The sequence below is a fragment of the Bos indicus x Bos taurus genome, chromosome 3 (genome assembly GCF_003369695.1).
Source record: "Bos indicus x Bos taurus breed Angus x Brahman F1 hybrid chromosome 3, Bos_hybrid_MaternalHap_v2.0, whole genome shotgun sequence".
NCBI classification, from domain to species: domain Eukaryota; kingdom Metazoa; phylum Chordata; class Mammalia; order Artiodactyla; family Bovidae; genus Bos; species Bos indicus x Bos taurus.
This window is the reverse complement of record NC_040078.1, coordinates 7,143,206-7,156,703: the sequence shown is the minus strand read 5'-3', so window position 1 is coordinate 7,156,703 and position 13,498 is coordinate 7,143,206. Positions and strand designations below refer to the sequence as shown.

The 13,498-nt window shown below is 44.4% G+C and overlaps 1 protein-coding gene across 4 annotated transcripts in view; it reads left to right on the top strand.

The window, feature by feature from the left end:
- Positions 1-13,498, top strand: part of C3H1orf226 (chromosome 3 C1orf226 homolog) — a 359,296-nt gene that overhangs the window by 290,795 nt on the left and 55,003 nt on the right. For all 4 annotated transcript variants that reach the window (XM_027527387.1, XM_027527372.1, XM_027527380.1 and 1 more), the window contains one exon: positions 2,617-2,725. In XM_027527387.1, the coding sequence (XP_027383188.1) occupies positions 2,617-2,725 (109 nt within the window). The remainder of the gene's footprint in view (positions 1-2,616; positions 2,726-13,498) is intronic.

Here is a 13,498-nt window from a genome sequence, read left to right as displayed (position 1 = left end):
CTTCTGTGTAAGAGTAAAAAGATAAAGCTACATTTTAAGCCATGACGTGAATTTTTAAAAGCTGATTCGGGTATAAAAAAGATTTTGTAATCATTGTGTTACTTTAAGTGCATTTTTAAAAGACTTAAGAAAATTTGCTGTGTTAGACTTATGGTTACAGTCTATGCTTAAACATTTGGAAAAATGCAATTGACTGCATAAAAACTGCCTATTTATAGTTGTTAAAAGAGTTTGTAAATATTTGGACGGTTTTGCATTAAGGATTAAGCAAACATTAAATAACATACAAATAATAAAAAGAGAGGGCTTGGGGGGAGGAAGGCCATGCTTGCTTGGGGAATGCAGGGGAGAGGATTAGTTGGGGGAGGTGTGATGAATTTGAAGCTTGAGAGAAGATCAGGAGGGCATGTCTGGGTGGGCCAGGAGCTCATAGGATATGCTGAGATGCAGCTGTTGGCTTGTCCCTTCGGTGTTAGGAGGACACTTTGGCATCATTAGAAGGATCAGTGCTCTGTGGTGTGGGCCCCCTAACGTTAGATTAGCTTTCTTAGAAGCCATATTAAATAAACATAATAACCTCAATTTCAGTGTTGTTTGAAGTTGGTGGACATGTGAGATGAACTGAAGTGACTTTTAGTGGAATTCAGCAAAGAAAGTTCTCAGGGTGAATTTGGATTTTTTCTTCACACTTCTTGGGGTCCTTTGTCGGAATCTCAGTAAAAAGACTACTTAGAGGCTATATCAGCAAGAAGTAAAAAGGTACTTTACTTGTTATTTGATCTTCCCAATAACACTGCAAGGTGTCACTGTAAAAAGTCCCATTTTATAGATAAGAAGACTGAACCTCTGAAGGTTACATGGCTTTTGTGTGCATGCTAAGTCGCTTCAGTCATGTCCAATTCTTTGTGACCCTGTGAACTGTAGCCTGCCAGACTCCTCTGTCTGTGGCATTCTCCAGGCAAGAATTGGAGTGGGTTGCCATTTCCTTCTCCGGGGGATCTGCCTGACCCAGGAGTCGAACCTGTGTCTCTATGTCTCCTGCATGAGCAGGTGGGTTCTTTACCTCCAGCACCACCTGGGAAACCCTGCTTACCTTATAATAATAAATAGTAAGGGGCAGAGCTGTGACTGTGACTCTAAATTCCATTCTCTTTCTGCTACACAGCACTGAGTGTGTGCTACACAGCACATGCCAGGCCTGTGAAATCCTGGGATAGAAAAGTTGTGTTTTCAATGAGAAAAAGATATTTTTTGGAAATGATGTGGTCCCAGGAGGTTGATCTGGAAAATGGCTGATTCAAGCTGATATATGGCAGAAACCAACACAATATTTAAAGCAATTATCTTCCAGTTAAAATTTTTTAAAAAAGAGCAACACTCTCCTTGGGTCACCCTAGATCAGCTCCTCTGACATACCCCTGAGACTCCCCTCCCCTGCCCCATGCTAACAGCTCTCAGACTCGGCATTTCTGGTGGTACCCCGGCCCAGGTCTATCTGAGAGCCAGCACTTGGGGCCTTGCTTTTGATTCTACCTTTTGCCAGCCTTTTCTCTGCCTCTGCCCCTGCCCCCGCCTCCCACCCATGGCAGCTGGACAGATTCTTGAGTCGAAAGCATCAGGCAGGCAGTCTGCTGCTCCATAACCTCGGATGGCTTCTCATCTCACTTGGAGTACAGCCCCTGACCTTCAGGGCCTCCTGTGCCCTGGCCTTTGACGGATCCCCTGACCCTGTCACTGACCACACTCCCTCGACTTGAGCCACGCTGACCTTCGGGCCACTCCTTGAACTCTGAGAGCACCTTATCAACACCAGTGGGCTTTAAAACTTGTTGTCCCTCTTCCTGCCCTGCTTTTGCCCACGTAGTGCTGTGACAGACGCTCTCACATTAGGTCTCTGCCTCTCTGCGTGTGTTCTGAAATAGCAGCCCCATGCTCTGCCCCTTCCTTTTCTTCATTTCTTTGTGCCACTCATTTTCTATTTGTTTATTGATATCTCCTGCCTATGAGCTCCATGAATTCTGGGGGCTTTTTTCTGTCCTGTTACTTGTACCTCTGGCTGCTGGGACAGTGCCTGGCCCCCAGTGTGCACTCTGGGGGATTGGCTGACTGATGGAATAAATACATGGATGCCTCGGCCTGATGGAGAGGGATGGAAAGTGGATTAGCTGTCACCAAGGGACCTAGATAATGAAACAGTGCCTTAGTCTCTCCCTATGTGGTTAGCATTGCTGGTTCCCTAAGTCTTTTCATTTGGAGGTATTAGGAAACCTCCCAACATTTCCCTGGATTAGAAGCAGACTTACTGCTCTGATAAGGATGGAAATGATTTTTTCCTTTAACCTACAAGTTACCAGGAAAGATGTACTGCCCAGTGCTAGCGTGGGGTCCACATCCTACCCATGTCCACCCATCAGCCTCTGGAGGTCACTCACGGAACATCAGTGTTTGTACAGCTTGCGGAAAGTACCTCCTGCATTGTGGCTTTCATCGGAAGGAGGCCTTCTCTAAGAACTTGATTGGAGCTCTGTCTGCAGGGTGTCCTTAAACAGAGGTTTGCTTGTTGGAGATTTGAACCTGAGCCATTTTCAGTGCATTTTTCTGTTGTTCTCCCTGTAGGATCTTCTACGTCTCTCATGATTCCCAAGACTTGAAGATCTTCAGCTATATCGCTCGAGATGGTGCCAGCAATATCTTCAGGTGTAACGTCTTTAAATCCAAGAAGAAGGTAAAGGGGCCGTCATTGGTCATCTCATCCTTTGATGGAAGCAGAGTGTTCCCAACATTTACCTGTCTCCCTGTTGATGGAGAGGCAAGATTTGGAGGTGGCTATTTGAATGCAAGATATAGGGCACCTCTCTCAGTAGTCAGTCATTGCTTGTATACAATGAAATTCTCTTTTAGTTTCAATTTTAGTTTCATTTGAACTTGGTACTTAGTTGTATGCAAACAACTGGAGAGATCTCAGCCACTGGAAAAGTGCTCTGGAACGCAGCAGGCAGACAGCTCCAGGAGTGATGCTCATGTTGGTGTATGGTAGGAAAGAAGGTTGCCACTCACTGAAGTCACCCTGCATCATAATTCTGTATTCTGATCAGTGACCTCCAAATATGACATGGTGGGATCTAGTTAGACTTTGTGATGTTGGTTGTCCTGGATGGTTATTTTGGTACAGTAACCTTGATGCTTGAGTAAATGCAACTTTTGCAGTTCTGTGGAGACAGGGTTCCTCTCTATCATGCCTCCAGGAGTCTAATGCACAAAACTGGGGTTTGGAAACATGGGCTGTAACCCCTCTTCTCTCCTGGACCCCTGAATTATGTTAGGAGGCTCAGTATCCCCCTTGGGTCTCAGCTTCCCTCTCTATAAAATAAGGAGGGGCATCAAAACAAGCATTTCCTAAAACGTATCCTGTAAAACATTTACCATCCAAAACATTAAATATGTTAACATTTAACATATTAAAACTATTTAATTTAAATGTGCTAGAAAGTCCTATTGCTATTGCTATTGCTAAGTCACTTCAGTCGTGTCCGACTCTGTGCAACCCCATAGACGGCAGCCCACCAGGCTCCCCCGTCCCTGGGATTCTCCAGGCAAGAACACTGGAGTGGGTTGCCATTGCCTTCTCCAATGCATGCAAGTGAAAAGTGAAAGTGAAGTCGCTCAGTCATGTCTGACCCTCAGTGACCCCATGGACTGCAGCCTTCCAGGCTCCTCCATCCATGGGAGTTTCCAGGCAGGAGTACTGGAGTGGGGTGCCATTGCTTTCTCCGGCTAGAAAGTCCTAAGTTAGAGAAATCCCTTTAGCTTTAACCTATCATTTCTCAAACTGAATTGGCCATGAAATCATATTTTTTCCATGTATATGTGTTAATGTCCTAGGAATACTTTTCTGTAGAAGAGAATTGGAAAGTACTATTTGTGTCTGTAAGGTCCCTGACAGGTAAAGGTGGAATGGTAAGATTTTTACCACTCTAGACACAAATCAGTGACCCTGACTTTCTATGAGGACTACTTCTGAATTCTCTCCTGCTTGTCCCTTCTTCGATGCCGTGTGACATCTTAATGCATCTTATGTCCTAAGACATCTTCAATAGATCGGTGGATACTGTGCCAAGTGGGAATAATAAGAATAAAACACGATAGGGTCGGGATTTACTGTAATATTATGTATGTCCCATCTCCCACCCTGGCTCCACAAAGAAAATTATACTTTGCTGATTCAGCCTCTTCCTTTAAGGAGATGTGTGCCCTTAACCCACCTATTCTCAGGCTTTTTAATGCAAATGGTGGAATCGAAGGGAAAGAGCCAGAACTGGAAAGGTAGACAGAAGAAAGGGCAGGTTGCCAGATTACACCTTTAGGTAATAGTACAGTTGAGAAGGGGAAAAAATGAAAGTAGGATATGAAAGAACTGATAGAAAGAGGAGGAAGTGTTGCAGGAAGGGGGACCCCTTCCAGGGCTCGAAACTGGGCTCTTGTCTAACACTTAGAAATGAATTGTCTGCGGAGACACATGTGCTGACAAAGCAAGAGACTTTACTGGGAAAGGGCACCCGGGTGGAGAGCAGTAGGGTAAGGGAACCCAGGAGAACAGCCCTGCAAGAGGCTTGCAGTCTGGGGATTTATGGTAATGGGATTAGTTTCTGGGTTGTCTTTAGCCAACCATTCTGACTCAGAGTCCTTCCTGGTGGTACACGCCTTATTCAGCCAAGATGGATGCCAGAGCGAAGGATTCTGGGAGGTGGTCGGACATGTGGTGTCTCCTTTTGACCTTTCCTGAACTCTTCTGGTTGGTGGAGGCGTATTAGTTCCATGTTCCTTACCAGGACCTCCTGTCGTAAAACAATTCATGCAAATGGTTACTATGGTGCCTGGCCAGGGTGGGCCGTTTCAATCAGTGTGCTTCCCCTAACAGAAGGAGAAGGACAGAAAGAAAAGCCAGAGGGACTGGAGATGAGAATTTAGGGGTTGAGAGAGGGAAAAGTACTTGTGTGGTTTTGAGGTGTAATGGATCTCGGAAGGAAGGAAAGGAAATGCAAAGTGTTCCTGAGACTTACAGACCGGATCGTCTGCAGGGTTCCTCAACAGAAACAAAGACTAGGATTCCCTGTCATTCATTTTGAGTGCTCCACTGTACTCTTAGTTTTGTCCAGCGACCGGACTGTGTGGATCTGGGACTTTATATTAAAGTTACAAATACCATAGTTTAATTTACAGAGTCCTTTAATGTTTAATCTTACTAGATCCTTCCAAAAACCCACGTGAAGAAGTTAAAATGGTAATTTTCATGGGATAAGTGAATTGAAAGATTAAATGACTTGCCCAAGGTCCCATGGATAAGCACTGACTGGCTAGAATCAGGGAGACATATAGAACAACAGGATTTTGAGCAGGAACTCTAGGTAAGGGAGATCGTTATATTTGCTTTGCCATCTGATCTGGTACAGCAGTGCAAACACAGTGGGATCGTCCAGTCCTTCTGCCAAAACCTGAGTCTAAGAATGATGCCCACTGGAACTTTGATCTTGAAGAGAAGCACAGAATGAAGTTCTTATTACCCAGTGACAAAGGAATAGTCATCTGGTTCCCTCTCACACCAGTTTTGTCCATGTCTCCGAGCTAATGCTGACCTCTGGCTCTCTTATTTTCTCTGTCCCTTTTGCCCTCACCCACTGAGACTGTAACTCTTCCGAGCTGGTTCTCAGGCCCTTTGTTGGCCTGTAGCCACGTGGCTGAAGGAACTGTTTACAGACAGCCTGGGCTGTGAGCCCCATTGCTGCTGAACTATAGGTGGAAGGGCTGGTTTCCACGCCAGGAAAGAAAAGTGAATTAATTGTTCTGCAAAGGAAACAGAGTTGGGGAGGAGTGGGACCACATCTGCAAGGTTTTGCAAGCTTACCCTGGGTAGTCTCCAGATCTGGTGATTTCCTCTCTTATAAAGCATTTCTGATTTGGAGAGATAATAGTTAGCTTGGGAAGGAGTTTTAATTGGCAAATGGTAGGAATACTTAAGAGGTGAGGGGGAAAGGACTAAATACCCTGAGTAAGTGTGTCTGGTACGGTTGTTTTTGGTTGTTGTGGGTCAGTAGGGAGCTCTCTTGTCTAGCTCAGCGGTAAAGAATGAACTCCCGCAATGCAGGAGCCACAGGAGACGCGGGTTCAATCCCTGCATCGGGCAGATCCCTTGGAGGAGGGCCTGGCAACCCACTCCAGTGTTCTTGCTTGGAAAATTCCATGGACAGAGGAGCCTGACAGGCTACAGTCCATGGGATTGCAAAGAGTCAGACATGACTAAAGTGACTGAGCACACACGGGGAGGTCTCTTGACTGGAAGCCAGTGGACCTGGGTGTTCTCCAGAGCCTTTATGTTGATCATAGTGTAGAGAAACCTTCTATGAGCTCCTTGCTATGTTAAGGCTTGGTTATTGCTCTTCACATCATGTCATGTCCCCAGTGTGTCCTCATGGCATTTCCCATGATGGGCTTCTCGTGTAGGTCATCCTTACCTTATAGTTCACTGTGGGAAATGTGATTGTCTCTTCTATAGTTAATAATATGGGTCAGATTCTCAAATTGCCTGGTAGATCACCTCCCTGCACCTGGCTGCCAGCACCGTGGTCATTTATACGTATGGATCTTCCTTTAGTTACCCCTATAGCCAATGTGGTTCTCGTCTTTGGAACTTTAATCTTGAGCTGATTTTTTTCAGTTGGGCCTTCATCAGAAGTTAGGTAGCAGAATATTGTAGGGAGATAATATACTATCAGCCATTCATCTGTTACTCTATATTATCCATCCTTATATTATTAAGTCAAATAATATCCGGTTGGAGAAGGAAATGGCAACCTACTCCATCCAGTATTCTTGCCTGGGAAATCCCATGGACCGAGGAACCTGGTGGGCATCAGTCCATGGGGTCGCAAAGAGTCGGACACGACTAAGCGACTAAGCACATAAACAATATCCAGTCAATTTGGGTTACTTGCTATGTGCTTGTGACTGTCCTAGACTCTTCATTTAAATTATCTTTATTCCTTCAGCAGCCCTGTAAGCTGTAGGTCCTATGATGCGCTTCGTTTTATGGGTGAGAAAATGGAGACTTAAGGGATGTAACTCATAATAAGTGGTGCAGAGGCTTCCCTCATGGTTCAGTGGTTCGAACTCTGAGTTCCAGCTGCATGGGGCTCAGGTTTGATCCTTGGTTGGGGAACTAAGATCCCACATGTAGCACACCACCACCACCTCATCCCCCAAAAAAGTGATGAAGTTAGAACTATACCTAGAAACTGACTCTGGAGCTTACCTCCTTCACCACTGCATTTTATTATCTTCATCAGGAAATTGCATGACTGAAGAGTAACCTATTTCTCCAAGGTCTAGTTGTAAATGAACTCTACTGTAACTGTTACTGGGGTATGAAGAGTTCCTTAACTCGGAACGGTCCAAGTCGCTTTGACACAGATTTTCCTTTTTTTCTCTTAATATCTTTGTATGGTTAATCCTGACTCCATTTTATAGTGGGAGAAAGAGAGGGCCCAGGAAAGTAAATACCTCTGGTCACACAGTAAGTCAGCAATGCCCCTGAGATAAGAACCTAGCTTCCTGCTTCCTAGGCCAAGCTTTGGCCACTTGCCTCTGTTACATGAAATTCATAAAATATATGTGAGCCTCTCTGCGTCTGAGTTTCTCCAGCTACCAAAGAAGATGAAAGGCATCCCAGAAATGCTGATCTGTGGGTGTGGAGTGAGGTGACCTTCAGGAAACAAATTCCGTGTGACTAAGAGGGATCACCAGGATTGTAGTGGGGAGATCCCAGCACTGTTCAGACCAGCGCCAGCAGCAAAGGGTTGGAAGAGGGTCTTTTCCTCACCCGGAGTGTTAGTGACACTTCCTAGCAACACGGCTTTCCCATTTGCCTCCTTCGGGGATATAATGACAGTGTTCATTTGCAAGGCCTTTTGCCTCCTGCGAAGCCTCTGTGTGTGTCTTGACCCCTCCTGTGTAGTGGATGTCCCGCTCCTGTCATATGCTCCCAGCCCCAGGTGGAAGTGGCTGTCTGCCCTGACTAAGTGTGACGGTACTTATCAGTGCGTGAAGTGCTGGTGATTAACAGGAGCCACAGGAATCTCCCCATTATCTTCACGGGTAGCTCCTTGAAACTGTTCTGCCTGCAATCACGGCTCAATTGGTTTGGGTTAGGAGAAATCATTTCCTCCTGTAATACTGCCACCATCAGGTTAGGGGCCACAGCACAAAAGTGTCCTTAAGGGCTTGCCATGGATTTTGCATGATGATGTCAGTTATGTGCTAAAGAATGAGTACTTTCCTGGTCAAGTTCAAGTTAGGGAGGAGAGATAGGTCCTAAATTTAGGGAAGGAGGCTCTTTTTTATATTTTAAATGTTAGTGTGGGGTTGAGTTGAGAAGTCAAAATACAGAAATCCTAAGTCTCAGAATTCATGTAGTCCAAAACTCTTTGTTTATGGAGAGGAAATCAGTACCTGGAAAAGTAAATTCACTCACATGTGGTCATCTAGGTGGTTACTGATAGTACTGAGGTTGTAACTCGGCCCTCTTTTCTCTATGCTCCTGTGGTTCATGGACTAACAGAGCATAAGGAAAAACCCAAAAGTCCATTGGAAATGATAAGGTCTACTATCTCCTGTCAATGTTGAAAGTGTAAACCTACTTTGAAACTAAGCTTTCTTCATAGTAGCAGTATTCTGGTGTCCAAGGCATTGCCTTGATCAAATTATAGGATCAAGGCCATTAAAGAACCTGTTGGACAGAAACCCAACCCATTTCTCAGTTCAGAGCCTGAGTTTGTTGGGTCTTCCTCTACGTACAATTTCAGGTGTATTTCCTTGCTTCAGCATTGCAGATTCTATAGATTGAAATCACTTGATAGATATAAGCTTAAATCTTTTACTAAGGTTCAAAAAACACATTAAAGAAACATGAGCTTCAGTTCTATTTTTGCTGAGATTCTGTGGTGTTAAGGTCAAGAGAAGACCACTGTACTTTCTGGCCATGATAAATGGCAAGAATGATAAACCTGTGAGTTATTCTAGAACTGACTTACTGGGCTGAGGTTTCTTAGAATTCAGACGCACTTGGCAGATAAATCTCCAGTTCTCAGAAGAGACAGAGTGGCAGGGGAGGGGATATAAGCTGGGGTAGAGGGCTAGTGGACTAAGAAAGGTGCTTACTTGGAGGAGGTGTGCCCCCAGTCTTCTCTTCTTTCCCTGTCATTGTCATCGTCATCATATACACCTTGCATTTTGAGCTTCTTCTAGTCACCTTGGGCTTCCCAGGTGGCGCTATTGGTAAAGAAGCTGCCTGCCAGTGCAGGAGACATAATAGACATGAGTTTGATCCCTGGGTCGGGAAGATCCCCCAGAGAAGGACGTGGCAACCCACTCCAATATGGTTGCCTGGACAGAGAATGGAGGAACCTGGCAGGCTACAGTCCATAGGGTCGCACGGAGTCGAACACGACTGAAGTGACTTAGCATGCACTAATCACTTTCCTTACTTATCTGATGACTCCTTTACTTATTGCCATGAATTACGAAGTAGAGAGGACTTTTTCCAGGACAGTGAAATTCAGAACACTGCCACAGTTATTTAATAAATCAGCTGTAGAATAAGACTAACAGTAATTATCATTCCTTACATATATGCAGCACTCAAAAGATTCCCCAGATTTACAAGGACCAACCGACAACAAGATGGCTTAAAATGAAAACAGAAAATAAAATCATGATTGACCATTATTTTCCTGTGGGCCAGTAAAATGCAGAAATCAACCTTCTGGTTTCTGTCTTTCTAAAGGTACCATCGCAGGCTCTTGTCTGCTTTTGAGTAGATAGCCCACTCTCGCTCAGAATATAGTGTTATTAATATTTTCATGATTTTTGCTGCAGTTTATCAGATATTGATGCTGACTACCAGTACAGTTGGTACCCTCATTAAGCATACAGAAGAGACTAGCTATTTCTTGCATTTGACTTCTGTGTTGGATTGAGGTTGGAGAAAGAAGGTTTTGTCGATATGATTAAATAGATGATTTAAAGAAACATTTCTGGGTGCCATTTGGGTAAATGGTGTAAAGTTCTAAGACAGCTTCTTACCCAGTCCTCTTCTTACAAAATTGCCTGTAATTGGCACCCCCATGGGCTTCAGTGCACCCCATCTGCAGCCTAGAACCGCTCTGAGGTTAGATATGCCCTCTCGGCTTTGAAAACATCAAAGCAGCCATATCCGTTCTAATCTTGACAACTGAAAGTCCACAGATACTTTAGAGTTGCTAACACAAAACTGGCTTTTGGACGGGAAGATTTGATCCATGTGGCCAAGTACTTTCAGTGGCTTATGTAATGCTGAACTGGATTTGTACAGAAATAATACAGTGTAATGATGCTTTTTTTTTTTTTAACCTAGCAAACTCCAGAGAATGGTCATATCCTAGAGCTGAAAAAGGCTGCCTTGCCAACATGCTGGTTATTTGCTCTGCTTCATCCCTGGCTACCTTCACGTCTCTAAAACCCCAGTGTGCTTTCCAAAGGTCATGAAATGTGAGCACTTGCTTCCTGGTGACCTGTGCGGGCCATTGGAAGGGGTTTTTCTTAAACCTTCTCCCTCTTGGATTAGACCTGGTTTATAAACTGTACATCCCAGCATGTGTGATTCCTGCATTACAAGGTGCGGGCAGAACTAGTGTTCTTGCTTAGAAGGCTAGAAGGTCCCGTCAGCATGTGGGCTAGGCCTGGTGGGCAGGCACCAGCGTGGCCATGGAAGAGCAGATGGTTCCAGTGATGGGAGCTCCTGCCATGTGTGGGCTGGCCCTCCTGGCCACCTGCAAGTAATGCTCCCCCAACAAGGTTCTTATACAGAATCTTCTGAAAGTAGACTTTTCCCTAGTGAAGGAAGAGGAGCCTACAAAGTCAAGAGACATCTGAACTCACCTAGCAGTTGTGAGAGAATTGTGAGAGAAGTGGGAGTCTTCCAGCCCCTTCTAACTGCTAGAGTGGTGAGTGGGAAGGGACAGTCTCTTACATGTATATAATCATTCTGTGAAGCAGATAGGGTGGCTTCATTATGTATTCAAATGCAGAGAGCTCTTCATAAAACATGCTACTGTGTCCTTTTACTGTGAGTGGAAATACAGCCTTCACATTAAAGAGGAGTAAAGGATAAATCAAAATGTTATTCAGCCCTGAATGTGCCAATCCATAACTCTTACTCAACAATTTCCTTGCAGCAGAAACCATCACTCCAGCTCGGACCAAAGATGATTTGGCCCAGTTCTTCTCTGTTGCTATGGGGACAGAGAGATGATGATGTTAGCCCTTTTGACGCTAACTTACCTACATTAAGAGTCAATTCCCTTCATGTCTTCATGTTTCTGTTATTGATAAAGTAGCCCAGCCTTTTCTGAACTACTGTTTGTTTTCTGTCTTATTTCCCCTTTGGTGCAATGAATTCCATATTCAGAATAAAACATTTCTTGAGCACTTGGTATATGCCAAGCACTGTGGGAGGTGCTCTCATATATGTTAGCCATATATTTATTCCTCTATGAGGCAAAGGAGAGAGCATAAACATCGGTGATTCACTTTTTCAGTTGAAGTTTACAGAGGTGTTTTGTAGTGCAAATGTGAGGAAGGGAGGCTAGGAAGGAAATGGGTGTGGGGAGTCATTTCTAACATAGGGAAATCAGGACCAGTGAACTGTAAGTCTGCATTTTCCACTTTTTCCAGGGAATCAGATGATAGAGGCGAGGCCCAGTTGCTTATCACAGTAAATGTCCTAAGATGTGAAAATGAGACACGGAATATTAAATATTAATATGAGTATTAAGCATTAAGACCAGCCACTTCCTTACAACCGTTCTGGGCTTGTAAATAGTTGGCTGAGACTGATGAGTGTGTGTCAGATGATGGTCCCTGATGAAGGTGAGAGATTAGGGATCTGAGCCAGGGTCCAGTTTCTGCAGATGCTCAGTCCTCAGTGAATCTCATCATCTCTTGTCAGCTTGATGCATGAGAAAAGCAGGTCCTCTGAAAAGTCATTTCCCACCAACTACATCCTCTTACTTATATTGGTGTGTTTCCTTCCAAAGACACGTTTAGAAATCCTGTCCCTTCTCTGATTTATCCCTCAGACTCAAGGACACTTGTTTGAGGACCCTTCCATTTTTAATATCATCTCAAGAGTTAGTTAAGGGATGTGTCTGTGACTTACAGACTTGGAGGAATTTGTAACATGTCCTCCTTAGGAGAACCTGAGATTTTAGAGCAACAGATGTAGTAGTAAATTTGGAACTTTCTGTATGGCAACCTACTCCAGTATTCTTGTCTGGAAAATTCCATGGACAGAGGAGTCTGGAGGGCTATTGTTCATGGGGTCACGAAGAGTCAGACAGGACTGAGCGATTGAGCACACGTATGTTTTTAAGAGGGAAACTGGGTCTCTGATAATGATACCCATTATCAGTTGGGAAAAGACTAACTCAGCCTTTGCAGGTACTTATGCACTGTGATTTATCTGGGTTAATTTATGTAAAATAAGGAAGTAATGGAATTAAATACACAATCTCTACATATCATTTAGACTTACCGTATTTTATTTCTAGACTCCCCCAAATTTGTCCTTTTCTGTCACTTGTAAAGATGCATAAAAGAGCAAAATTTCTGAAGGTCAGAAGAAGTGAAAGGGGCAAGGCTGTTTGTAATGGACCCTGGCTGTCCTTGGTAGGCAGGTTATAGCATCTCTAAGGTTCGGTAAACTGGGAATGAGCATTGCTGTAAAAGATTAACCACAGGCAGGCAGTCTGCTCTTATTCTCTTAAAGAGAATAAGCAACACCAGATCTAAGGCCTGGAGGGGAGAAGTCTTTTGAGTAGAGCAGACTCTTCTCCATTTTCACCCGAGGATTGAGCTTCCCGGCTCAGCCTCCTTATCAGAGCACAGCTGGATTGTCAAAGGAGATGGAAAGCTGTGGTGCACTTGGTCTGGATTGGTCAGGGACTGTGCCCTCTAAATCATACTTTTTTATATATTTGAGAAATGAGAAAGATGGAGGCTTGTTGCTTAAGACCAGTGCCTGCTGCTCCTCAACTTCCAGTGCAGAAGGAGTTGTTGTCTCTCAGATGGTACAAACCTGTGGTGGGAGAAAGGGCCTCAGCCTGACCTTTGGAAAACAGAGGGAAGTCAAGTGTGGACATACAGGGACAGAGGCTCTGACCACCGCTGGGTGATGGGGGTCCCACAGAAGTTACTGCTTTCTTCCTGCCTCACTTGAAGTGGTCATCATCCAGACATGTCAGGATGTTCCAGGTAAGAGGTAAGAACATCCCTGGAGTTCGCCCTGTGGACTAAAAGGGGTTTGAGCTCTAAGACAGTCACTTCTAGGAAGTAGTTTGGGAAACATCAGAAAGAGAAGAAGTTGACTGAGATCTGAAGTAGGTATATGATGGTGATTGGCTAAAATACC